The 27,425-nt window shown below is 49.0% G+C and overlaps 2 protein-coding genes across 2 annotated transcripts in view; one reads left to right on the top strand and one right to left on the bottom strand.

Moving 5' to 3' along the window:
• The window catches only part of LOC119401726 (serine/threonine-protein phosphatase 4 regulatory subunit 4-like), a 92,550-nt gene that overhangs the window by 46,345 nt on the left and 18,780 nt on the right, over positions 1 to 27,425 (bottom strand). The window lies entirely within an intron of this gene.
• Positions 20,470 to 26,776, top strand: LOC119401727 (peptidyl-prolyl cis-trans isomerase). Its single transcript, XM_037668661.2, has 5 exons — positions 20,470 to 20,617; positions 21,165 to 21,195; positions 22,034 to 22,219; positions 22,369 to 22,444; positions 26,435 to 26,776. Exons 1-5 carry the CDS (start codon positions 20,549 to 20,551, stop codon positions 26,565 to 26,567), a joined length of 495 nt encoding a protein of 164 aa, XP_037524589.1. The 5' UTR covers positions 20,470 to 20,548; the 3' UTR covers positions 26,568 to 26,776.

Raw genomic sequence — 27,425 nt, 5'->3', positions numbered from 1 at the left:
TTTATCCAAAACCTCCCTTGAAAGAGTTTGCCCTATCTATAACTCACGCGTCTGATCGATAAATACTGAGCTTGCGCATGAACGCTACTGCGTCGAAGTAGCGTTGAAGTAGCGAAGTAGCGTGTGAGTAGACATGAGTATAAATTTAAGCCGACATAAGGCTGATATTAATGCCGAAGTGAGTAGATAGGATTAGAGGTCGGATTAGAGGTCATCAGCACGTCACAGATCGACCAAACTTGTGACGTCACTATGACGTCATTCAACGTGACGTCATATGATGGCACCATCACATGACATGGTCGCTTTGCGTTGCCTCCATGATCGGGGCCGATCACGGAGAGGGGCGGGGGAGGTTCAATGCATCGACTGACGAAAAAGATGATGGCTTTCGTTTTCGAGTCATTTAGGCGAATGCATAAGGGACCGTGTTTTTTTTACGTAAATTTTTCGCATACATTTTACCCATGCGGTCAGTTTTTCAAAATGTACGGGTAAGTCTTACATGTTGACATCGATATTGGTGACCACCACGTTTTTTATCACCTGACGGAAAGAAATCGTCAGACCACACATCGTCAGAACTATTTCTGGCTAAAGAAAGCGGGTTTGCGCGCCACACCATATTATTATTGTTAGTCGTCACGCAAATGGCAATTTAAGCATGTCAAGTTAGTGATGCCATGACATGTCGGTCGTGTTAGGCATACGTACATTCGTGCCCCTCCGTGCCAATTTTCGTGTATACCAAGTGAACAAGAAGCGAGTTACGCGAGTAATTTTTTACTTTTGGTACCGCGGCCACGCCGACTGACACATTCGGCTTCGCATGAAATGGCTTGAAACAGCAGAGCGCGGGAGGCAGCCTTGTAAAACAAATCGAATGCACGAAACAAAAGATAGGATATGAAGGGTGCGAACGCGTTAGCATGAACTAGTTACTACGTGCATATCTGCTATATTCTCCTGGTTATCTCCAGTTAATTCTCTCCTGCAGCAAGTTTACGTTCGTCATTCTACACGAAAGTAAGTTAAGCGCCTTCTCTCACGATGAAGTGCGCGCAGGATGCGTTCCTCAAGCAGCTGCGAAGTGTGGACCAATGCGGCGACAAACCAGCTGAAAGGACGTACATATACAAAATCCCTGTTTCCAACACACAGACACACAAACGCGTTCTCTATGTGATGAGTCGCTGCAGTATTATGTTGCAGGGACGCAGTATTAAATATTGCCCAATTTTCCGCAATTTTAGATAATAGTGCCCAAAATATCAGGCGCGTAGCAGACGCTCGCTGCTTTGACGCGGCTTCCGCCGCGGAGAACTCACGGGTTCTACAGCCCCTTGATGTTGGAAAGTAGCGGCGCTCCTTTATCCACACCGCCTCACCCTCGCCGCGCCGTCAACTTCCTCTTTCTTCACCCTCTCTTTCGCGGAGGCGGCGCATCCGCAACGCTGAATGGCTGCGACGCGCGATACCTCCCGGTCAGGTGACCCTGACGTCAAGAGAAGCGAGCGCAAGCAAACTTCATGCGCTTTCAGCTGCTCATGCATGCCATGAACCCTCCAGGCATCGACCCTCCAGGCATGTGTGTACGGGTGTATGCGTGTTTGTATGTGTTGTGAAGAAGAAGATGCGTCGCCGGTCAGCAGTATCGCCAATGTTCGCCTCGCAGTGCTGGTCGCTGGCATCTTTCTGGACGGTGCTCTGCCCCGACTTGCTGTGTTTGTTCAGAGCGTCACCACAGGAACGCACCGCCAATAAACCTCTTCTCAGTGTGCATATGTGCGCCTGCGTTTGTATGTGCGTTTGCGCACGTGTTAACGTGTGAGTGCATGTGCGTGCGTTTGTGTATGTGTCTTCGCGGTGTTTGTGCGTGTACGCACGTATGTGTGTGTGTATGTGTGCGCCTGCGCGTGCGTGCGTTTGTGTTTTCGCGCACGTGTATGTATGTGCGTGCGTGTATCGCGTGTGTATGTATGTGCGTGTGTGCATGTATCGCATGTGCATGCACGTGTGCACGTATGTGCATGCGTGTCTGTATCACTTGTGCATGCGCGTGCGTGTCTGCATCGCTGTGTGTCTGTATCGCGTGTGTATGTATGTGCCTGCGTGTCCGTATCGCGTGTATTTATGTGCGTGCGTGTATATGCGCGTGTGTATGTATGTATGTGCGTGCGTGTCTGTATCGCGTCTGCATGTATGTGCGTGCGCGTCTGCATGCGCGTGTATATGTATGTATGTGCGCACGTGTATGTAAGTGCGTGCGTGTCTGTTCGCATGTGCACGCACGTGTGTACGCGCGTGTGTATGTATGTGCGTATCCATATTGCGTTTGTATTACGTGCGTGCCTGTATTGCGTGTGTATGATCGTGTGTATCTACGTCTGCGTGCGTGTCTGCATCGCGTGTGTATCTATGTGCGTGTGTCGTGCCTTTATCACGTGTGTATGTATCGTATGCGTGCGTGCGTGTCTGACAGCGGCATTGACACAAAAAGGCTTCAGGCCCATTCATTTGGACCAATTCAATTTAAGTAAACCACCCCATTCCTTATTGGGTGCCTTCTTTGAGCTCATCAAGACCACAATTATGAAAAAAAATTGTCGCCGCTGGTTACATTTTATGCGCTTAATACACCTTCGCGTTACGGACAGCAGAGGCGGCGACGGAGAGGTAAACCGCTCAGCCGCCAGTTGGTATACTCATTTTTTTTCGAAGCGCTTATTTGTATTTATCGAAGCGCCTTAAACAATATATTTGTCACTTAATTTGTTCTATCAGATGCCCACTTTCGTCATGACTATTGCTTAAGAGACAGGTTCTCATCTAATGCTTCAAGGGGCCGATTAAACAAGCGCGCGCAGTGATTCTAATGCGGCTGCAGCGAGCCAGTGGAGGGTTCAGCGTGCCGTGCGCAGCGGGCCGGCCAGGGGAGGGGAGAAATCCGAGGAGGAAGAAAACGCGCGCGCGGAGGAGTGTCGCACTTTCTAGATCAAGGGGCTTTAACGGGTCCTAAAGCCCCTCTACCTACGAAGTAGAGGGGATTTAAAGGGACACTAAAGGCAAATAATTTATGTCAGAGTGAAAGCTCAATGTATGACAACGTCTAAAACGGCAATATTATCAACAGCAGTGCCCTACTTACGAGAAGTTATGGATGGATGCTATGTATCACAATGTATCACACGATGAGCACCACGAGCGGGACATTTTGGAAATGATCCCGATGACGTTAGAGAGTCCGACTACAATTAATCACTCGTAATCAAACTAGCTGCAATAAAAAAAGAACCTTCCGCGCATCAAGAGACGTAATAAAATGCTACTTGTTCGTTTCTGTTTGATTCATGGAAAAAAGAACCTCTTTGGCGTTGCCATTGGGAACGGCGCGCGTGGCTCAAAGGTTCCGTTTTCGACGAACTGCGCTTCGCCCGCCGCCCTACTTCGCTCACGCGGTCGCGTCTCAGTGTTAGTTTCGGTATCGCGGACTGCCGCGTCTGTTTTGCGCGCTCGTGTCAGTCGCTCTGACAGAAAGTTCGACAAAATGCCGCATGCATGTGATGTTGCCGGATGCCCGAATGGTGCACGCCGCCAGTGCACGCCGCCGCGCAGTAAAGGCGGGCAACGCTGGGCACGGCAACAGTGACGTGAGAAAGACCGCTTTCAGGCGGGTGATTTGAAGTGCGCTAACGGGATGCGGACCACTAAAACGTGATTTTATTTCAAAATAAGCCCTTCCTTGGCACAAAAGTAGCACTAGGAGGTTTCTGAACCGCTATTTCAACAATCAACGTCGACTTAATATTTGCCTTTAGTGTCCCTTTAACGGGTCCGGCACGGCAGCACCGCGGCGCGGCAGTTCACCGCAAAAGGCCCTCGCTCCTCCCATGCATTCGCGCGGCGCTTTGGACACTCCCCCTGTTAGAGTGACCTAGAATAGGGGGAGTGTCCAAAGCGCCGCGCGAATACATGGGAGGAGCGAGGGCCTTTTGCGGTGAACTCCCACGCCGCGGCGCTGCCGTGCCGGACCCGTGGACTTTCTCCGCGGCGGAAGCTGCGCCAAAGCGGCGAGCGTCTGCTACGCGCCTGATATTTCGGCCGCTATTAGCCAAAACTGCGGAAATTAGGGCAATATTTAATACTGCGTCACTGTAACATAATACTGCAGCGACTCAGCGCACAGGGAAGACGTTTGGGCGTTGTGAAACGGGAATTTTGTATATTTCCTTTCAGCTGGTTTGTCACCGCATTGGTCTACACTTACGCGGCTGCTTGAGGAACGCATTCTGCGCGTACTTCATCATGAGAGAAGGCGCTTAATGTACTTTCGTGTGGAATGACGAACGTAAATGTGCTGCAGATGAGAATAAGCTGGAGATCTCGAAGATAACCAGGAGAATACGTAGCAGAAATGCACGTACGCAGTAAATGGCTACCTCATGCTAATGCGTTTGCACCCTTCATATCCTTTCTTTTTTTCGTGCGTTCGATTTGTTTTACAAGGCTGCTCTGCTGTTTCAAGCGTTTTCTTGCGAAGGCGAATGTGTCCGTCGGCGTGGCCGCGGCACCAAAGTAAAAAAATTACTAGCATAACTCTCGCGTCTCGTTAACTTTGCATGCACGAAAATTGGCATGGTCATCACATGACGCCATGTTGAATGACTTCACGATGACGTCATAGTGACGTCACAAATTTGGTCGATCTGTGACGTCATCACGTGATGATTTTGTGCATCACTCGTGTTGGCGGCGCAGGACGTCGATGGTCAATTTTCGTGTTTGGAGGCATCTAAGGCTTTTGCCTTAAAAAAAAAAAACAAGAGAAACCAAAGTAAATGAAACGATAACAGTGCAACACCGTGTATGCTTCACTTCATGTTACCAACGATCACCCGAAAACAAACGTGATTCTTAGTTCAGAGCAGCTGATTACACGCGTCTGCGGGACAAAAGAGGCTTGCTTTACCCGTCTGGTCCTCTCTTTATATTTTTTAAAGAGATGACCAGACACGTAGTTTCAGTACTCCGGGGCTCCAGTAGGAAAGCGTGGTGGACGCTATATTGAGCTCATCAGGAAAAAGCGGCAAATTGCGGTCGGGTGCCTTGCTGACGCGCAGTCGATTGCCATGAAAACAATTGTATTTTATGTAACTACTCGTTCACATCTTTTTCTAAAGTCTCTGAACCGACGAACGCTAACCGCCGCGAACCGTGAAAATATCTGAAGTTGAGAATTAGTTGTTTGAAACTGTTTTCATTTCGTATGGTGAAGGGTCGAAACAATGCACGCATCTCGCTCAAACGTTTCATACTGACGTTCAGCGTTCCCTGCAGATAGAAACAAGAGCGACGCATGAGTGACCACAGCTCGCTCTGAAACATCTAGACATAAGAGATCTCTGAACAGTTTTCTGAAGTGACTGAAATATTACACTTTCACGTTTGTAAATTCCTTACCGTGTTCTTGTTCAGGCAGCTATTTGACTTGCACGGTAAGAATGAGGGTGCTTGTAACTTTATTTCATGATATCTGCATATTTTAAAAGCATTTTTTAATATTACGCCTTTTATGCAAAAACTTGTGGAATAAGGTTAGTTTACCAGGCATTGCTTTTCTTGCAAAGTTTTGCGCACGGTGAGCCTTGTACGCTACCTCAGAAGCAAGAATAAGCCAAGAGCATTGCAGTCGTATGGCCGCCCATACTCTTTCTTTTGTTTACCTCACGTGTTCCCGGTGTTCTGTGCCCATAATAAAGTGCTAGTGGAGGCTAACAAACTGTCGAATAAAGCGCTGCGCATATGGCGAGCAAACCACTGGCGACCGTGGGTAAAAACTCGTAGTGTGAAGAGGTCACTGCGCCTAAGTATTTCAGCTGACTGCGCGTGTAATTTACGTTTTTTTATTACTGTTAATTCTTGCATGCGTGATGCTATTGCCCGTGCGAATAAATTATTCTCTTTCTTTCCTTGTGTGTGTTCGCTTTGGGCATTTTTACGCACGCATCAACGTTTTCGAACTTTATCACTTGAACCAGGCCACGCTGATGCTGCTTGACACATGATTCTCTGCATTCTGTTGTTGCCCCAGCACTAACACAACGTTTGAAGGTGGATAAGCTCCATTCCGCACCGCATTATTAAAGTTAAGTAGACTTCAAGTGCCCTGTGTGAAAACTGAGCGCAAAAAACTACAGCGCGTAGCAGACGCCCCTCGCTTTCCGCGCGCTTCCCGAGCTCGGAAAGCCCACGGGTCCGGCGCAACAGCGGCGCGGCGCGGCAGTTCACCGCAAAAGGACCGCGCGGGAGCTGGCGCTTTGGACACTCCTAGAGGTGTGCGCCGAGACGTCGGCGCGCCGCCGCCGACACTTATCGCTGCGCCGCCGCCGCCGAGGCCAACTGATCGGCGCGCCGCCGCCGCCGCCGCCGCCGCCGGCGTATTCTCTCGGCGCGATCGGCGCGCCATTTAAGTACGATTAATTTTTTTTCAGCAAATCTAACTTTGTTTGGCACCTTCTGCCCCCAGTAAAGGCTCGGTTCTTTAATTCTGCCCACTAGGTGTACGAAACACACCTCAAATGATTCGCCTGCCGCTTCAAGTTAAATCACTGGACCACAAAAAGTTGTGAAGTATTCTGTTGGGACGCGTGTACGCGCGGGAGAAGGAGACACAACCGCGCGGCGGGGATCCCAAACATGAACTGGTTTTTATTCAGGTTCTCCGGAGGTTCCGGAGAGCAGCGGAGGGTGGCGCTGCCTGGCGGCTTGGCTTGGCTTGGCCGCCACAGCACTCCCCCCTTAGTGAGTTGCCGAACGGAGTTAAAGGTCCAGGCGAGTGGGTGCTCTTGATAGCCGCCCGCTGTGCGTCAGCCGGGAGGGCACCTCGTGGACTTGGGCTGGCATTGAAGCTGGAGGTCCTGGCGGTGATTCCCTTAGTGGAGGCAACACGGCGTCGTCACGGTCAATGTGTGCTGGCTTGATGCGGTCCAACGACACCACCTCCTCACGGCCGCTTCTCTTGATTGTGAATTGTTTGTTGCCACGGCGGAGGACTTGAAACGGCCCATCATAGGGTGGCTGAAGAGGTCGCCGAACCGCGTCGTGTCGTACAAACACATATGGGCACGATGTGAGCTGTGGGTCGACGTGCACCACACGCGACCCAGGGGGCCGTGGAGGTACCGCGCGCAGTTTGCTCATGACGTTGCGTAGGCGAAGTGCATAGTCGCTGCAAGCTATGGATGCCTCCTCTGAGCCGCGCGCAAAGAACTCTCCCGGCAGCCTGAGTGTCGTGCCGTAGACCAGCTCAGCGGCGCTGCAGCCAATGTCCTCTTTCAAGGTGGACCTTATACCCAAAAGAACGAGTGGGAGGGCCTCCACCCAGTTGTGTTCCTCGGTTGCCGTGAGCGCAGCCTTCAGCTGGCGGTGAAAGCGCTCCACCATGCCATTGCTCATGGGGTGGTACGCCGTCGTGCGTATGCGTGAGGTGCCCATGAGCTGACTGGTGGCAGTGAAAAGGGCTGATTCGAACTGTCGGCCGCGGTCTGTTGTTATCGTGGAGGGCACCCCGAAACGGGCTACCCAGTGGTACAGGAAAGCACTCGCAACCGTCTCGGCAGTGATGTCCGCGATAGGGATGGCCTCCGCCCAGCGGGTGAACCTGTCGACACAGGTCAGCAGGTAAACCTGTCCGTGGCAGGGTGGCAGTGGGCCGACGATGTCCAGGTGGACATGATCAAAGCGAGAATCCGGAGTGGGGAGTGTTCCCAGTGCTGTCGAGGTATGGCGTTGTATCTTAGAGCGCTGGCAAGCTACACATTCACGTGCCCAGCGTCGGACGTCCCGATTTACGCCCGGCCAGACAAATCTTGCCGTCACCAGTCTTTGGGTGGCTCTAATCCCCGGATGAGACAGTCTGTGCAAGGACTCGAACACATGGCGACGAAGGCTCGCGGGCACGAACGGGCGAGTTCTACTGACGCTTGTGTCACAGCAAACCTTGTCCTCGGATCCAGGAACTGGGATCCACTCAAGATTCAGGGCAGTGGTCGCGGTCAATAGGTGTTTCAGTTCGTCATCTTCACGTTGAGCGGCTGCCAAAGCGGGAAAATCAACCGGTAGTATGGGCGTGATGGCGTTCACAGGATTCCGTGAGAGGGCGTCCGCTACCTCGTTGTCGCCGCCTTTGACGTGGCGGATATCAGTCGTGAACTCTGATATATAGGACATTTGGCGCCGTTCACGTGCTGTGTGCGTTCCACCGTCGAAGCTTAGCGAGCGCAATGCGTACGTAAGTGGCTTATGGTCAGTGAGGACAAAAAACTCGACACCTTCCAGGAAATGTCGAAAATGTCGTATGGCAGCGTGCACGGCCAGCAGTTCCCTCCCGAAAGTGCTGTAGCGGCGCTCGGTAGGCGTTAGCTTCCTCGAAAAGAAGGAAATGGGGCGCCAGATTCCCCCAACGAGCTGCTGTAATACAGCCCCAACGGCTGTATCGGAGGCATCCACCATGACACTCTGCGGGACACCGGACCTGGGATATTCGAGCAGTGCGGCGTTTGCCAAGGCGCCCTTGACCTCGCAGAAGGCTTCTTTTGCTTCTTGAGACCAGGAGAGGGTGTCTGAGCCATTCCGTGAAGTGGTCAGCAGGTCGTGGAGAGGTTGAAGGATCTGGGCGCAGCGGGGAATGAAACGGCGGTAGAAGTTTACCAACCCTAGAAATTCCCGAAGCTGGCGCTTGGCGGTCGGCTGCGGAAATCCTTGCACGGCTTCAACCTTGTTGGGTTGAGGAAGAACTCCTGAGGCGGAGATGACGTGTCCAAGAAACGAGAGCTGTCGCACACCAAGCTCGCATTTGGCCATGTTCACGACCACGCCATGCTCCACTAAGCGCTGGAAGACGATGCGCAGATGATTCACGTGCTCTTCCGGAGTGCTGCTGGCGACTAGCAAGTCGTCAAGATAGGCGTGGCAGAAGTTGAGACCGCGTATAGCACCGTCCATGAACCGCTGGAACGTCTGGCCCGCGTTTCGGAGTCCGAATGGCATTCGGAGGAATTCGAAAAGTCCGAAAGGCGTTGCGATGGCGGTCTTCGGGACGTCCTCCGGGGCAACGGGAATCTGATGGTATGCCCGCACCAGGTCGATCTTCGAGAAGATAGTGGCACCGTGAAGCCTCGTCGTGACGTCGTGTATGTGCGGTACCGGGTACCTGTCTGGAGTCGTTACCTGGTTCAGCGCCCTGTAGTCCCCGCATGGTCGCCAGTCTCCCGGCGTTGATTTTGGCACCATATGGAGTGGAGATGCCCAGGCGCTCGACGAGGGTCTGATGATCCCTAGCTCCATCATGTGTTCAAATTCTTGTCGTGCGACTTTTAACTTCTCTGGAGGCAAACGGCGAGGCCGCGCGTGCACGGGTGGGCCGCTGGTGGCGATGTAGTGGCGTACCTCGTGCTTCGCCGCGGCGCTGGCTGGCGGCTGCCTCGTCAACTCGGGAAACTCCTGCAGAATGCGAGTAAAACGTTCTGCACCGGACGGCCCGAGCAGAGTGGGGCTCAGCGGAGGGTGTTGCGAGGGATTGCCTTGCACAGTTGCCTGCGACACGGGATCGTGAAGGCGGCGGTTGCGCACGTCGACGAGAAGGCCGAAATGCCGAAGAAAGTCCGCACCCAAGATGGCGAACTTCACTGCAGCCACGATGAATATCCACCGGAACGTTCTGTTCAAGCCTAAATCGAGTGGCAGCGAGCGATGTCCGTAGGTGGCGATGGTTGTGTTGTTGACCGCCTGAAGGGGGGACCCACTGGGGACACGGCAATCGGTGGACCCAACCGGCAACACGCTCACCTCAGCGCCGGTGTCCACGAGGAATCGAAGGCCACTGTCGCGGTCGGTGAGGAAAAACACTGATGGACGACGTTCGGGGTCCTCTGGGACACTGGTCGTCCTCAGTGCCGGCCGCTCCCGTTTCCCGCATAGTCGCAAGGAGGAATGCATTTGCGAGCAGCGTTGCCATGCTTCCTGTGATACCAGCAAATTCTCTGTTGCGCTGCTGGGCGCTGGCGCTCCTCAGGGGTGCTGCGGGCCTGCATCGCTGCGACGGTATCGGCGAGGCGGGATATCTGCTCCCGGATGTCATGCAGTGCGGTCGTAGTCGCGCGGCCGGCGATATCTGGCTGTAGCGCCGCGACGGACGGCGGAGCGACCGCCAGCACAGAGTCCGCGAGCTCGGCGAGTTGAGACAGGCGTTTGTCGGCAGCCGAGGCGAGGACCATGCGCACGTTGACCGGAAGTCGCTGTAGGAACAGCTCGCGAAGCAGTCTGCTGTCGGCCTCGGTGGTGGTTGCGCCGGCCGTGTGCAACAGCTGCCTCATGTGGCGCAACAATTGGCTGGGCGTCCGGTCCCCGAGCTCGGTGTCGTGCAGTAGCTGCTGCAGTCGCTGAGGTTCCGACGGCGTCAGGCGGCTGATGAGCAGCTGTTTGAGCGTTGTGTACGCGTTCTCTGCAGGTGGAGCGACCAGCAGATCGCGTATTTCGCTCGCTATTGCCGGTGGGAGGCTAGCGACCACGTGGTGGTACTTTGTTAGCTCAGCGGTAATACGACGAGCGGTGAATTGGGACTCCACCTGCAGGAACCATAGCTGCGGGTCCGCTGTCCAAAACGGCGGGAGTCTGATGTCGACGGCGGAGATGGCTGGTGCGTCAGTGGGAGTCTCCATGGCGTCGATCGCTTGAAGAAGGCGGTAAGCCTCGTCCGGGTCACCACTGTTGGGACGCGTGTACGCGCGGGAGAAGGAGACACAACCGCGCGGCGGGGATCCCAAACATGAACTGGTTTTTATTCAGGTTCTCCGGAGGTTCCGGAGAGCAGCGGAGGGTGGCGCTGCCTGGCGGCTTGGCTTGGCTTGGCCGCCACAATTCCAAATAATGCGGAAAGGTAGTGTTGCATTCAAGATCAACGGGAATGTCAAGTAAATTTAGTGACAGCGCCAACGGTGGTTTTTGGCGAGGACTGTCAACATATTCTGGCTGACGATCTGCTCCCTCAAACAAAATGTGTTACATGAGGCGGGATTTGAAGGGTACTATAAGGCGGCGGAGAGTAAAAATAAATATGTGAAAGCGAGTCGAGGAACAGCGGCAGTTCAGGGGGAAAGGGCGGGGTGTAGGAATGGAGGCGGGCGGGGTTAACCTACTGTACAAGCTTGTCTTTGATTCGATGCGGATGGAAGGAATTAATATTGCTCAGCAGTCTAAATAAGCCATAGCTGTTTAGGGTGTATATTTAGAAAAAAAAAAATCAGTTAAGAAACTGGAATATATGGAGGATAAGCCTTTAATGAAGAAAGAAAGAGAAAAGGACAATAGACGAAATGCACAACATATTGTAACATAACAGAAAGGATCCCCAAGGGTGGCAGGTTCAGCAAGGTCGACAGTTGGACGATATGGTGATCACCATATAGTTCGTGTGAAGTAACGCACAGAACAGGACAATGCGGACAAAACACTAAAGTGTGGGTACGGGTGTATAATGTCTTGGGTTTCCTCCGCTTTGTCCTGCATTCCGGGCGATGCTCCACGTCAGGATATCAAACTGAGTTATCTTCTGCCTTTCCTTCGTCCGTTTCCTATCTCGGACTAAATTCAACTATCTAGGTCTAGGTGCCGTTTTGTCACAACTGTGTTTGAAACAGGACATCACTAACGTAGCTTGCTGGGCGAGTTGGTTCATAATATTCTTAAGAGGAAACAAAAAAAAAAAAACACGAAGACAGCGAAGGAGAGCAACACAAGCGCGCGCTGGACTTACAACTGAATGTTTATTGAAGAAAGTCCTCACACACATGAACCAGCAGCGCATGCGTAAATAGGCTATCTGACTGATCACGTTGCGCAAAATTTTACACAGCTAGGACAGTTGAGAAGGGACGAACACGAGCGCTCGTACGTCTTCGTCCCTTCTCTTGTCATGTACGTACGTGTCAAATTCTGCGCTACGTGATCAGTTATGCAATACCAACATGCCCAACTTCATACATCTTGTAGGCTACCTGACGCGTCACAGTTGCACAACTAATTACAAAACCAAGAAACGTGTCAAATTGGTACAAACAGCCCATTTCCACGAAATACCAAAATATCAACGTCCCGTGCACCCGCTATCTAGAAATGCGAATTGTTTATCTGTAAGGAAAACTGAGCGATCACTCGATCACAAAACACGTTGCCATGTTTTTTTTTATTTTTTTATTTCGAAGGCTTCACAAATGTCACGTTCAATCTCATTATTCCTTTGCCAATGACACTCACTGATTTGAAATCAGGGGCGCAGCCACAGCCTTTGCAGTGTAGAGGTAATTAGTTTCCACCAGTGCCTGTGGGGAGTAGATTTCGGCGACCACGCGATCTGTCATTCAGGCATCTCCTTCGGCCCGTCTGACCGATGTAGACGCGGCCGCATGACAAGGGAATTCGGTACTCTACTGAAATTTAACCTCTGCAGTCTGCACTGCAAAGGCTGTGGCTGCATGCGCCCCTGATTTCAAATCAGTGATTGTCATTGGCAAAGGAAGAAATAAGATTGAACGTGAAATTTGTGAAGCCAAATATAAACATTTAGTTGTAAGTCCAGCACTTATTGTCCTGTCTGGTTGTTATCCTTTTGTTGTCTTGTGCTGGTTCCCTCTTAAGGACATCACTAAATATCATCAAGATTATCGTCAATCGGCCGCATTACAACCCCCCCCCCCCCCCTCTTCTCCCGCTATTTTCCCATCATGCACAGGCACGTGCGGAAGACCATCGCGCGAACTGAACGAAAGAAGCGTTACACCTTTCGCGCCCACAAATTCTACAGACAGAGCCTTCTTTCACCACGTAGAATTCAGATTTCAGGAAGATAATTTCGAATAGGTTAAGAGCCACACTTCACTACGCGTAGCCATCGCGGCCATCTCTCTGATTCGCGCCTCATTGTGTCCAAGAACTTTTCTGCCCTAACCAAATCTTGTGTCCACAAAATGTCCTCTAGCCTCTTATCTCAAGTTCAGCGTCTGAAACACGCGGCCTTCCCTCTTGACGCCATTGTTTCTGTGTCATTAAAAATTATGAACAAAGTTAGAAATAGAAAGGGCCCAGCAAAACCGCTAGATGACAAACGGGGAAAGGGTAACGAACTGGCGGTGATCCCGTATATTCATGGCCTTTCTCACCGTATTAAAAAGATTGCACACAAGTTTAATATTGACGTCCACTTTTCCGATAAGAATAAGCTGAATACCCTGTGTGCCAGAATTGATAAATTGTCCTCAGCTGCGAGTGGGCACAGTATCAAGAATCAAGAAAATTTATTTCCAACATAAAGTTGGGGGTCACACCAGGCGAAAAGCGGCGAAATGCAGCTTGAAGGTGCCTGGGGGCCCATACACAAGGCAGCGTACACATACATTTCTAGGCAACATAGGGTACTTAATGAAGAAAGGATATTTAAAGTAGTAAAAAAAAAACAACTAAGGACATACAATACTGGTAAACGTAAGACATACATATATACACTGTATACACGTGCATACATAAACGGAAAGGTAAGTATACTAAAAATGACGTCGGATCATGATACGTACATTTAAAACGTGCTTGCTGTAAGCAGATTTATATCGAAACATTTTTTCCGCACAATCGTTTAAAAAAAATACTACATTGTACGGTGAAAGAAGTGTGTGGTGGTAAGAACAGATACTACTGTTCAGTACAGTTCAGACATAAAATAATCACGCAACTTTTTTTTACAAACATTGTTAAAATCGATACCCTGCTTCTCATATTTGTTTAAAAGATACGGTACATTGAAAGCCAGTGATTGTTTGCCATAAGTTTTGCGCCATCGCGGTATGTTATGAAAGCTTCGATTACAATTAGAACAAAGAAGTTTATTTACAGAATTTACAACTGCCTTGAGACGTGATTCTTGGTTCGTGGCTCAAAAGTATCTGCCTCGTGTCGTCTCCGAAGTTCCCCCGCACCGGCCACTCTCTCACCCTCGTGGTATTTCTTCTGTTTTGCTTCCATTTTCACTTGTTGAACGCCACGTGCGCAGTCCAGATGCCTTTCCAGGAAAGCCCCCCAACCCCGTCGCGCTGTTTCTGCCGTGCCTGAGAGGGCGGTGTGGTGTACAGTTACGTTGACAGGAGGGTAGGACTGCGTGCCTGCGTGGGGGGCTGTGAGAGACGACCTGCGTCTCAATGCTGAGATGTTTCGTCTTTGGGGACCCGGGGTGAGGCTACTGGTGGTTGGGGTCCCCGCGTGAGGCTAGGGGAAATCCTTAACACGGTACTAACCATTTCTCGTGGCCTCTGGTTCTTGGATCGCTTATCTGTTTTTTTAACCCGCAGTTATTACTTAGAAAGTTCATAGTACTTTTGTTTGAAAAGAAAAACGAATGCAATATGCGGTACTGATACATGAGAGTGGCATTTATTACTTGAAAACGGAGAAAAGATTCTTTAGTGGGATGAGCGTAGGAAACGTTAGCGATGCATCGTAATGCTTTCTTCTGTAACAAGAGGATTCTACGCAGATTTGTTTGCGTAGTTGTTCCCCACACAAGTGTACAAAAGTTTACACGAGCGCTAAACAGAGCGTTATATATTTGCGTTTTGATCTTGCTAGGAAAGAAATGGCGGCACCGCGATAGCGCTCCCGTAGCTGAAGAGAAAGATAGTCAAAGTGAGCCGTCCACGTCATATCAGCAGAAAGGACGACGCCAAGCGATTTATGCTTTTCCACAAGCTCGATTACACTCCCACCAAGACACAAGTCTACGTGCATGTTTGTTTTTGGCCCTAAATAAGATGGCTTTAGTTTTGCCAGCGTTGATTTTAAGCAAGTTAGTATTCGACCACTCCCAAAGATCTGAAAGGGCTTTTTGAGACTTAGTAAAAACTTCATTAATATCATGGCCGGTTACGAACAGACTTGTGTCATCCGCGTACGTTACAATGGAAGAGTCATTATTTAGTTCAGTCACATCGTTTACGTACACATTAAAAAGAGGTCTGTTATAAAATAGGAATGACGTCACATATGGCGCGTGTCATTGGTGGAAGGCAATCGTTCGATTTAGTGCGGCGACGTACGCTAGGGGAGCGTCGTAATAAAACCCGCTCGCTCTTGCGCGCTTTCTCTTTCGCTCGGGAGCGGACACTTTCCCTGCATTTCACCGATCACAAAGTGGTGATAATGAAGGGAGCACGTAAACACCGCATGCAGTCAGTCCCTTGCAAAAGCAACGTACGTATCAATCAATCAATCAATCAATCAATCAATCAGTTTTATTGTGTAACATACATATAATCACTGGTTATTATTATACAGCTAGGACCCCAGAGCCCAATAATAATAATAATAATAATAATATCTGGAGTTTAACGTCCCAAAACCAGGATATGATTATGAGAAACGCCGTAGTGGAGGGCTCCGGAAATTTCGACCACCTGGGGTTCTTTAACGTGCACCTAAATCTAAGTACACGGGCCTCAAACATTTTCGCCTCCATCGAAAATGCAGCCGCCGCGGCCGGGATTCGATCCCGCGACCTTCGGGTCAGCAGTCGAGCGCCATAACCACTAGACCACCGTGGCGGGGCGACCCCAGAGCCCAGTGAAAGGCAGTTGCAGTTGTAGTTGTAGTGTAGTCAATTCCGATGTCGTGCGGTAAAGTGTACGTGGGGCAAACGGGGCGCTGCCTCAACATTCGCCTGCGCGAGCATCTCCCCATTAGGGAGGGCAAAGGTTCGTCGCAGCGCCCCCCCTCCCCACTCTACTAAGTCAATGTATGGGGCAGATTTTGCGCCCCCCCCCCCTCTTGGGTGACTAGAAGGGTCAATGTACCGGGCAGATTTTGGCCCCCCCCCCCCATCTTAGGTGAATAGGGGGGGGGGGGGGCGGCCGCCCCCCCTGTGCGCACGCCTATGATCATAGCTCTCTCAAGTGTGCGCCGTATTCGCATTTGGCCGCCCACTGTGCCGCTTGTGGCTGCTCACCGGAGTTCTGCCGCACGAACACTGTTTTTGGACACAATGAGGCGCGAATCAGAGAGAAGCTTTTGCTATCAGCACGTGTGTCAGCACTCCATGGATTGCGTTGCTCGATTGTGAGATGGCTTACTTGGACAATACTTAAATTTGCTGTATGCCTGCAATTTGTCATGTGCTTAGGGTGCGCGCGCATTTCTGTTTCCTTCTTTTCTTTTTCTTTTATTTGTGCTTAATAAAGCATTTAGTTGCAGTCAGCTCTCGTGTTGTGCAGTCTCTTCATTGTGTCTCGTTTTTTGCGCTGTTCAATATGAACCCCAACCAACTAGCCCAACTCTCCCTTTTCCTGAGATAAGTCCCCTTCTTTTTTTTATTTTCAATATCTAGGCTGAAAAACAAAACATTTACGAAACGTTTTCCAGTTCTCTGACTTTCAATACATCTCTCTGTGCGGTTTCCTCAGCCCTTAGTGTTAAAAGTCCTGAATTTCAGCCAGTTTGGCAAAGAGGATGCAGTGAAATATAGGTTTTAGGACTTGTGGTTTCGGTTTCCACGCCGCCGGCGCCGCCGCCGCCGACGAAAAGTGGCCGTGCGCCGCCGCCGATGATGTACCCGGCGTGCGCCGACGACGCCGCCGCCGCCGACTCGGAACGACCCCCACGCCGCCGCCGGTCGAAACCGCCACGGCGCACACCTCTAGACACTCCCCCTATTCTAGGGCACTCTACCCCTGTTCTAGGTCACTCTACCACCATTAGTACATGGATTTGCCCAGTCTTCGTTCTTGCGGGCTTCGAACGCACTTGTGGCTTTGTTTATTGCTGTGTTTTGGTTTTCTTTCGGATAAAAGAATGAATCGTTGTGAACTTCGTGACCAGATTTGAATTGGTGAGCCTGCTGACTTTTGCTGAACTTCGCTTTGCACAAAGCGGATGCAGGCGACGCGGAGCCAAACGGAGCGGAAAGAACGAAGTTTAGACAAATCCGCGTACTACCCATCATTCCCATTACAGTGTACTAGAACAGTGTACTTCTAGTACACTGAAATTCCCTCTAGTAAGTATTGTAGGAAACTCTATGGGGTCGAGTATAGTGAACTAGAACATATTGGGCGCGAGGCCCACCAGTGAGACGCGGGCGCTGCAATCGCTGTGACATGCAGGGTTGGATCACGTGACCTCGCCTCGCTCTGGCGAAGGGAAGCGGACGGTTGAATGCGTTGTTTTTAACCGCGATTTCGCTTTTGAATAGCGCTGTTTTGCCCTCACTTCTTGTGTGTGGACCCCTAGAGGCTACACAATCCGGAAAAGTGCAGTAAAAGGATGGATGGATGGATACAACTTTATTTGAAATATTCAAAGTGAGTGTGGTTGGGCTCCTAGACGTCCGGGAGCCCCCTGGCCGACATCTCTAGGCAGGCTCGGTTCACCAGCGTCAGCTGGTCGTCCGAGCCAGTGGCCCGAAGAGCGGCCTCCCACGAGGAAGGGGAAGGATTGGGAATAGGGTCTACCACCAGGGGCTTTGGGCAGCTCCACAAACAGTGGAAAATTATCGGCGGCATGGTATACGGATCCGTGTCACGTGCGTAGTACGCGTGAGCTTTCACTTTTACCACCGCCCTGCTCTTCACGAGCATGATGCCGCTGTCACCTGTCTTTCTTTTTTTGTTATTTCAAGCCTGTGGTGTTAACCCACATATGTCCCATACTCGGAAAAGTTGAGCAAACAAACATTTTTATTCACGAATGGGGGATCTGTGCCCTCAACAAAAAGCACAAAATATTTATTTGCTGTCAGGTAAGTGCAACACAGTTTTGCAGCGCTTTTTGCACCGATATTTTTTCTCGTGGCACTGAGCTCAAGTTGTGTATTTGCAATTAAGGGCAATAGTATGGTTACTGCTACCAAACTACTTTTAGGACGAATGGCGGAATGGCGGGATTTTTGCAATAATTTGAAGAAAAAGAAAGCGTCATATCCTCCGCTCCAGGGCCTCTCCCGTACAGAGCACACGTTCGCTCAGATGAAGTAGTCCGTACGTGGTAATACCAAGGGCAAGCAATGTGTAGGCTATAATAGCACATGTTTCGGCAGACAACTGCTTCATTTGCTATAAATGGCTCCAGTCTTCACCTAAAGAAGTAGCGATATTAAAGCACATCAAAGAAGCGTCCGACATGTAGGACACTGGGTATATATGGGTTAAAATGGACACCAACCACGAATATTCACGGCAGCATTATTCACAGTGAAAAGTGAATGCGCAAACAGTCCGGTTATGTATGTTTTAAAATATGACGTAGGCAACGTGCGGACACGTGGGGAAAGTTGCCGCCATGACCATTAGGCGTGTGCGCCGTTGTCTAGATTGTCAGAGATTCGAGATAAAGCCGAGAAATCCAGTTATTTTCTCTTTCCGTTATCGTTGCCTTATCCCAGTCTATTCCGTGGCCAGTTACTTCTGCGTGTTCGGCCAGCGCGTCCGATGAAACCTTTCCTTTTCGTCGTACATGTGCTGGAAGTTACCTGTCTCGCCGACGTAACTTACACCGCTGTTTGAGCTCCCCCTCCAGCCCTCGTGTTTATTTTAATTGTCCTCGTGTCTTTTCCCGACTAAATGGGTTTCCGTCAGACTCTCGACTTCAGCCCGTGGGGGTCCTGCTTATACATTATTTCTGTAGAATGAGCCCATAGCCAGTGTCACTTGTTCTTCTCTGTGTTGTTTTACGCTACAGGTGAAAACGTGGCCAGCTTCAAACACTGAATTCACCTTCTAGCAGCAGCCTCGTAGTGTCATACTACTTATCAATCAAGCTTTATAAACGCTGGACGCTGGTATTTTCACAGCAACACAATAACGTCATTTAGACCACGGTAAGTCACACCTTGCAGCATGATATTAATGAGAACAGACAATTTATTGTCTTATAGTTCTCATCAGTATTGTGTCTAACAAAGAAAAAAACGAGCCCTTAAAATCAATCTTTGGCGCGATCTTGCACGCGTTCTTAAAACGAACGGAGGCGGTCCGTTCTATCCAGCCGAAAGTGATTGATCAATGTGAACCGTGACAGACGTCACGGCCCTACATTGACCATTCGCGTGCGACTGGATAGAACGGACCACCTCCGTTCGTTTTAAGAACGCGCCCCTTCTTACCTTGCAGCATGGTCATTCAAGTGCGCAAGTAATACAGCCGGTTGGCACACGGTGCATTTGCTATCGCAATCGAGCCTGGTCGGGACCGCATTTTTCGATCGCGATTGGCCCCTTTGTGCAAGCTGGATAACGGAGTCAATCGTCGAAAATCTTCCATCCCGATGTGGCTTGGTGGCGATCGAAAATGCATCGTGCGACAACTTTAGAAAATACGCGCAACGAGAAGCAACAGATAGATATTAAAATCGTGCCGCAGACAAACTCATGTGAAATGTTATCTAGCTACAACCACGGTATATCTTACACCGTGGCTACAACACTGAATGGGGCGTGCGCATAAATATGGCTCTCGTGCGTTTGTCTCCAATCATATGTGAAAGGTTGCGGGCGTTGCGGGTGCATGAATCTCCAAGCATACTGGTTTGCTTCCCACAAAGCGGAGAAACCACTTTCGTCGTGCTTCATAGGGCTATGTGTACTAAACAGGAACGTATATTTGCCCATGCTTGTCGTGTCAACCGTGGCCCGTCTTTATATGCAAACCTACAACGAACGAAGTTGCACGGTTGGTTGGTTGGTTGGTTCCGCAGTACTTTGGCTCAACCCATTCCGAGGGATAGGCCATGAAGCGGACGGTGCCTTGCTTAGGAAACTAATTCACTTAGTGAAGGAAAAAGTTGAAAATGAAATGTTTAGCCTTTACATATAAACTCGCAAGATTTAAGGTTGCCCGCATTTCTTCACGCGCTCGGCCCCCGTGGTTTCCGTATCGGTTGCCATAGCAGACGACGCAGGCAGTCAGGACGCTGTGTAAGGCATTATGAGGACGTAACATTTTATTCTGAGCAGTTATTTAGCATTTCGTACAGTCAGCGATAAAGATGCAGCAGTATTTTACTGATTTCTTTGAAGTGAAGTACAATAATAATAAAAAAGCAGACGCGAAAGCGGCTGCGGGCTGAGCGGGAGAGGGCTGGCGGAGCAATCCAACCTTGCACGTCACAGGGACGCCTCCGCAAGGTGGCACTAAAAAAATTTTTAAAAATGACGTCATAGTCGCCATTTTGAAGTGTTGGTGAAATCTGGTGAAATTTTCTCTAGGGTTGGTGTCGGAGCCCCTTTCCAATCTGGCAACGCTAGTACAGTGTACTTATGGTGGCTAGAGAATAATGGCCCACGTGCTAGTACAAACCCTTCTAGCCTCTCTACTAGTACTACTAGTACACTCAGCGCGCGCTGGTACACTATACCACGTGCGTGTAGACATAAACAAGCCGTTTTTCCTGCCCGATAGCCGGCATTTTGAAGTTGCCCCTTATTCCTTTGAGCTGCAGCTTTGCGACAGCCGCTGGAAAAATGGACCTTCCTAAGGTGTTTTTCGAAGTCACTGCCAATTGCCGCCCACTGGGACGGATAGTATTTGAGGTAAGTTACTTTTATACGATTTGAGTATGATCGCAAGGTGGTTTTTTAACACGAAAGCTTGTTCTCCACATTTCGTACTAATTATGACTGTCGCCACCCACTGCAATTTCTGTGAAGTTATTGATACATTTGTCCCTGAGCACCTTTGATTTTCTATCTGCTTTTAAACTTTGACTGTCTTATTGCGGTGGTTGTCGTGACCAATTTCGTAAGAGCCTGTGCGGAAGGCGTGTTTATGTAGGCTTACGTTGTCATTGTTTCAAGTTCGTGAGGTCTTATCCGTCGGGAAAATGTGCCATATCTCGAGTTCTCAGAAACCCTGAGGCGCCTACTTAGCGTTTCGCGAAATTCGACCGCCGCATAAGGTAGCTAAAAATGTGAACGAACTCTTGCCGCCAAAATTATCCACCGCAGTCAGTCGGTGGTTGCGACATTGCGGCAATTTTGGATTTTGTTTCTTTTCCTCGGGGTGGACTGTGTAGCTTCGTGTCCTCGCGTTCGGTGCGTTATGTGGTACGTTTTTACATTTCAATGTGGTTTTCTTCAGTTGCGATCGGATGTGGCCCCGAAGACCGCCGGTAAGTTAACCCTAACTCATTCAATTCAATTTTATTTCATCCCAAGGATATGGGTAGGCTCGGGAGAAAAGTGACGTTTGTCACTTGAGGAGAACCTGAGCCTCCTTAATACATGGCAAGCAACGAGGACATGGGTGAATATAGACCATGAAACATAGGCCATGAACATATAGGCAATGAACATAGACAATGAAATGTTTGGCGCAGTACAAGTGGAAAGATGCACATACAGTAATGCTATGTACAGAGACTAATATATGTAAGCAGTTTCTTACTGCACGAATTCCGAAGTACAATGCAAAATGTGACTGAATACAAAATACTACGCACATGACAACGATGCTATGCATATAAATTGCACGCACACACACACACACACACACACACACACACACACACACACACACACACACACACACATATAGACAGTTCCATTAATACCTGAACCACCATTCTCATGATAAAAGCACTTCCCTAATGTCACGTGCACTGCATTTTTCAAAAATTTTGCCTGAAGTAATTTATTTAATAACAAAGGAACAGTAAAACACAACATTTGTCGCCCAAAATTTGTTCTACAGAATGGAAGGTTCCGGTGTTGTTGGTGACGAGTAGGGTACGGAATAGCATGCGTTTCCGGTACAAAGATATCTAAGAAGGCATGATCGTTAAAAAACGAGATTGCTCATATCTTATTGCTGAAAGAATCCTCTTTATTGGTGTGAGTCTTCCCATTAAGAACCCTAGTCACGTTGTGCAGTGGCTGCAAGCCGAGATGAGCGTCGTCAGCTGCAGCGACTCATAGCGTGTGACTACCGCGATCTTTTTTTTTCTTCAGAAAACTTCCGTGCTCTTTGCACTGGAGAGAAGGGCTTTGGCTACAGCGGCAGCATCTTTCACCGCGTCATCCCCCGCTTCATGTGCCAAGGAGGAGACATCACGAAAAACAACGGCACCGGTGGCAAGTCGATCTATGGCGAGAAGTTCAAGGATGAAAACTTTGACCTGAAGCACTCTGGACCGGGTAGGAATCCCGTCTTTATCTCTCTTGCGCGATTTACTTAGACCGGCGACTTCAACTGTTCGCAATCGGCAAGGCCAATAACGACAGTCTCAAACGTATCCGCTCAAGCAGCAAGTGTCTGAGCTGCTTTTTTTTCTTCCATAATGCAGGTCTTCTCTCCATGGCCAATGCTGGCCCCGACACTAATGGCTCGCAGTTTTTCATTACCACTAAGAGGACACCTTGGTAAGTTTTGTTTTCATTGTACTCTTGCGGCAAGGGAAAATCATGTATTACTACTGCTTTACCTTTGATCAGCATTATCAGCTCGTTGATAGCTTTTTGCTCACTCTTGAAGTAATTAGTCTGGGTATATAAAAGTTCATCAGAATTACAAAAGCTTTTTTTTTATTCAATTACCAGTGCTGTACTGCGCAGAGATGAGATGTTGTAATCCACTTTAGTTCTACTTATTATTCAGGGCTACCTGTCACTGCGATAATTATCTCGCCCTGTACGTACATGCTACTGCTGAAGCTACAATGATTCCTTGTAGCTTCGACGACTTCATTTGGCCAGGAAACGTGTTGAAAGAGCTTCCCGCATTGGCTTACCACAGTTTCTTGAATATTGGCACTGTCTGTTTGGGCCTAGTTAATTATTGGACATCATAATCTAAAGGAGGGAAAGACTCGGTTGTGGCCTGCTGCACAGTGGTTCAATACGAGAGAAATATTCGAAAGATAACTCTAGACTGGCTTACCATTGCTTGATCTTCAGAATGAAAGGAACGGAACCTTTGGATTGGAAATGGAACCTTTGTCTTGGTACTAATAAATACTTGGTACTTGGTACTAAAAGTAGGTTTCAAATCCACATGACTTATCAATTTGAACCAGCTTACTTTTTTCCCCGTTGATATAGCTTATTTTGCTTGTTTGGCACTACCTGTGAGGGTGAAAGCTGTGTACTGTCAGTGTTGTAGCTTGTTGAGTACTGTACTAAAACGTCACTTCTAAAATTCTCATGAGTGCCCATTGCAATGCATGCTTCATAACTATGCGTTTAAGCTGCATGTTGGAAGTTCAGAGGCTCGTGCGAAGCTACAGGCTATGAGTGCATTTTTCTGTTTTGTTCTAACTTTCTAGAGCTACCCCACTTGCATGTAAGTAATGTAGCGTACTTGCTGCTGTCATGGCAATGAGCAGAAAGGTGGAGGAGTAACATATAATGTCCTGCATTGCCATGCGATTTTCCACCACTCCACCCATTGCTCGGCACAGGTGCATTCAAATGACTAGCCTGAGGCACCAGCAGTCTTGATGGTGAATGGCGGTTTCCCTGTGAGGTACCAAGCATGTTACATATGCTCCACGCTTAAGTAGTGTAAAGGGTCTAGTAGCTAGAAGTGAAGTCGGAAAGGAAAAAAAAAATGAAGCGCACAAAGTTGCACATATTTCCTTATGTTGACACCTTCCTGTACATGTTCTCGTTTAGCATGCTGCTTCCAGCTGTGCAGCAGCCATGGTTGATGGCAAACCAGCTGTGGAGGCAGCAGTTCTGTTGGTGGCTGCACTTGTTTGTGCTGGATAAATATGAAATATTTGTTATCAAGAGCAACTTTCAAAAAAGTCAAAATGGTTTGCAGACTCCGATGCCTCCGCAAATGCATGTAAAATGCACTGCCACACGTCTCGTAGAGCCAATGTGTAAAGGGACATCTGAAACTTGGACGGTAGACCTCCTTGGTGTCTGATTTTTCCTAAATGTCACTGTCTGAGGCCAAAACTGCTGCCATGTTAACTGTTGTTCAGCTTTGTGGCAGCACTGTTTTGTGCCGATCCATTTGCAGTCGTAGTGGTTCCTGAAAGTCTGTTTCACCGCAATGCACAGAGGCTGCAGAGTGAATCATACCAAAGCTCTGAACGGGCCATTGTCACGGGGCCCAGTGTGCCCTAATTATGCACAGAAGTGCCCACCGTGTCCTGTCAGTAAAACATAGTTAATATGCGCCAGTTTTGAACATAGTAATGGTTATAACATTGCAACATGTGCCCGACACTGTCTCGACACATGCAACATGTGCCCGACGGATTTGCTGACAGTGGCTTATCGTACACTGTGCCTGCCAGTCACTTTACAATCACTTTTTTTTTTTTGAGGATTGAGGTGTCCTAAGAAAACTGTTGCTTGTCAGTTTCTGTTCAAAGTTTGCTACATGGCAGAAGTTATAACCTTTAATAAATTGCGTTAAAGGGGCCGTGCAACACTTTTTCAGTATGGCCGGAAAACTGCCAATCGGTAGTCAAGGCTCTTGAGAACGCGTGAGCCAAACATTATAGCGCAGCATGCGGTCTGGAATTTACAATTCTCAGTCAGCCAGAAGTTGCTCCCTCTTCTCTCTACAAATTATGCCATATAGGGGGTATGCAATGAGCCTTGATCCGCAAGGCAGCAACACCATCGCCGCGCCATCCTAGAGGTCCGTTCGTACACGCCATCCGTGCTGTCCGTGTGTCGGCGCGCAGAAGGTGTTCCTGAGGTCTCTAGTCTAATTTGCGCCGTACAGGATCTCTGACACAGCGCGTGCAGCGAGTTTTTGCGCGTGCGGAGAGTGCGCGGACCGTCAAAATGGCGACCCCACCGCTAGCTCTCCTCGCGGATGACGTTAAGTGCACACCCCCTATACCCAAATTACCACGCCATATACCCAAAGTCCACAGATGTTTGCCGATTTGAGCATCCCGAGCTGCATAGTTACCATAACCGCCGCCGCCACATGCCCGCGCACGTGATCATGCTGAAAGTAAGTTGCGCATTTCAAGAAAAAAAAGTGCTGAAGGTCACGATGCGCGCTGACAAAGGGATGCACCTTCTTGCCCCCTTGACATCCCCCTCCCTGCGTAGCTTTCAGCACGCTTGCTGGTATGACAGGAGAGGAAGTGCTTAAAGCGTGTAGCAAATTTCTGCAACTCCGTGGATTCTAAAATTTTGTAGCAGTGTATTCGTGAGGCAATAAGCTCTTTCAATGAAGCCATTACTTGGAAAAGTGTTGCTGGGCCCCTTTAAGATCTAAGTGACGTTCACTAATCTGTGGATGTTTGAAACATTTTTGTCGGATTGCATGTTGACATCACAGCAGCTCACCTGATAGAATGTGAAAGCCGTATTGTTTAATATATCATTGTCTGCTGTGTGTTTCCATGAAAACACCAGAACGGAAGCTGTTCTGTAATCTTTGTGGTGCTGTTAGTGGCTGCAATGCAACGTGCACTTCTCAGTCAAATGCACTCGCTGTCACTGACTGGTAAGGTAGTTGGAAGTTCAGATATAGAGAGTTTGGTGATGGCCCTTTGTCGCAACCTTTTTCGTTTATTTAAATGGGCTTGATGCCACCATTGGAAGTCCTACCCCGGGCCCGGCACTGCACCACTGCTTTTCAGTGAGGCACATGCTGTCAAGTTGCAGCTGGCCGCTGAGGGGAAGTACTTAAAATAAAACAGGAAATGAAGACGAAAGTGCACCCTGCAACTGTCTCTCAAGGAGGACACCTCAGCAGCAGTGCACAAGGGAAGGGATGAGGAAAGATTAAAATAGAGAGAATAGATGAGACCGGCTGGAGGGGATTGTGGACGGCGAACCGATCGGGGAGAGCCTCTCCGAGCAAATATGCTGCAGCTGGTCACTAGAATGTGTTCACTTAGGCACGCAGTGTGGACATCTAACTACCACATCCAACAGCTTTGATTCTTCCCCAAGGACATTTTTACTTGCAGTGTGGCAATGTTTTGGTTGTGCGAAGTTTGTACCAAGAATTTTGTAGCATTCCACTGCCCGCTGTTTTGTCGTACCATTGAAGAACATCTGCTAAAAAAAAAAATGCATAGGTATAAAGGCTGCCACTCTTATCACATTATTTTGGACTTTCATTGCATGGAGGTAGCTTTTTAGGATGGTGCGTGTGCTTATAACAACTTCTGAAGTGTATGTGCGGTTGTTAGATATACACTTTCTTTTTTTGGCAACTTTGGTCTCAAAACAAAGCAGCTTCCTACCTTAAAAGAAGGCATGTTCAAGGCCCCAAACATACACATGAACCTAATAAATCGAGAGTAGCTCGTAAGTTGTACATTTAAGGGCATGCACGCGGTGTGCAATTGTCTAGTTTCCAACTTTCAGCAAAAGTAAAATTTCGGCAGTGTACTTAAGTTTTCTCTGCATATCTTTCTATACCAGGCTCGACGGCAAGCACGTGGTCTTCGGCTCCGTTGTTGAAGGCATGGAAGTCGTCAAGAAGATGGAGAGCATGGGTAGCCTGAGCGGCACGACTAAGACGAGGCTGGTTATTCAGAGCTGTGGTCAGCTTTGATAAGTTACCATGTATTAGATCAGCAGCACTCCCTTTCATGCTCCTTTGCAACACTCCAGCCACTTTTCCTTTATCCCTTACATCAAATCGGCATTGGTTATTTGCCTTGCCCCAAATTACACGACTATTGGTATTAATTTAATGTGATTACTTGTGTGTTGTACACGCTTGGTAAATGTGTTGTCAATAAAATTCATTTTCACCCCACATTTCTGCTTTTTATCTTTTGCCACCACTGTCCTTGATGCAGTGGCTATGAAATGAACCGTACATTTACACAGCACTTTATTTGCTAGTACAGACTGAGCATGAATGTTAGAGAATGTACACATTCCAAAAACTATGCAAGTATTATATGCAGTGAAAAATGTTGCAGGTGTTACTCTTGCAACAAAGTGCAAGCCTGACTGCACTCGTGTAAGACAAATGAGCCACAACAAGCAAGTACAGTCGTGTCGAAAGTTTAAACCAAGAGTCTCAGGAAAAAGCTGAATATTCCCGCTGCTTTGGCAGGCAGCTTTAAAGAAGCACTGACATCAAATTTTAAGGTCAAGATGTGCCATTCATTCGATTGCTCGGTATGCATAGGTCTTCTTGGCCAAATTTGAATGGCGTCCGTCGCGTGGAAGTAATTTTATTTCGAGGGCAAACAGCGTACAAGAGCTCTACGGAAGATTGATCACTCTGCGACATCGACACCAGTGCTACATGTAAGGTGTGATACATTTCGCAAATACCATCCTGAGTGACGATCGCTAGTAACAGTGACGTCACCGATCTGAGTGTATTTATTGTGGCGCCGACGCCAGGCGACGCTCTCACTCCCAGCCAGTAGCTCTCCTTGCTGTCCCGATCCGT

This window comes from Rhipicephalus sanguineus, chromosome 8, assembly GCF_013339695.2.
Source record: "Rhipicephalus sanguineus isolate Rsan-2018 chromosome 8, BIME_Rsan_1.4, whole genome shotgun sequence".
In the NCBI taxonomy this organism is placed as follows: Eukaryota; Metazoa; Arthropoda; class Arachnida; order Ixodida; family Ixodidae; genus Rhipicephalus; species Rhipicephalus sanguineus.
This window is presented reverse-complemented; position numbering and strand designations above follow the sequence as displayed.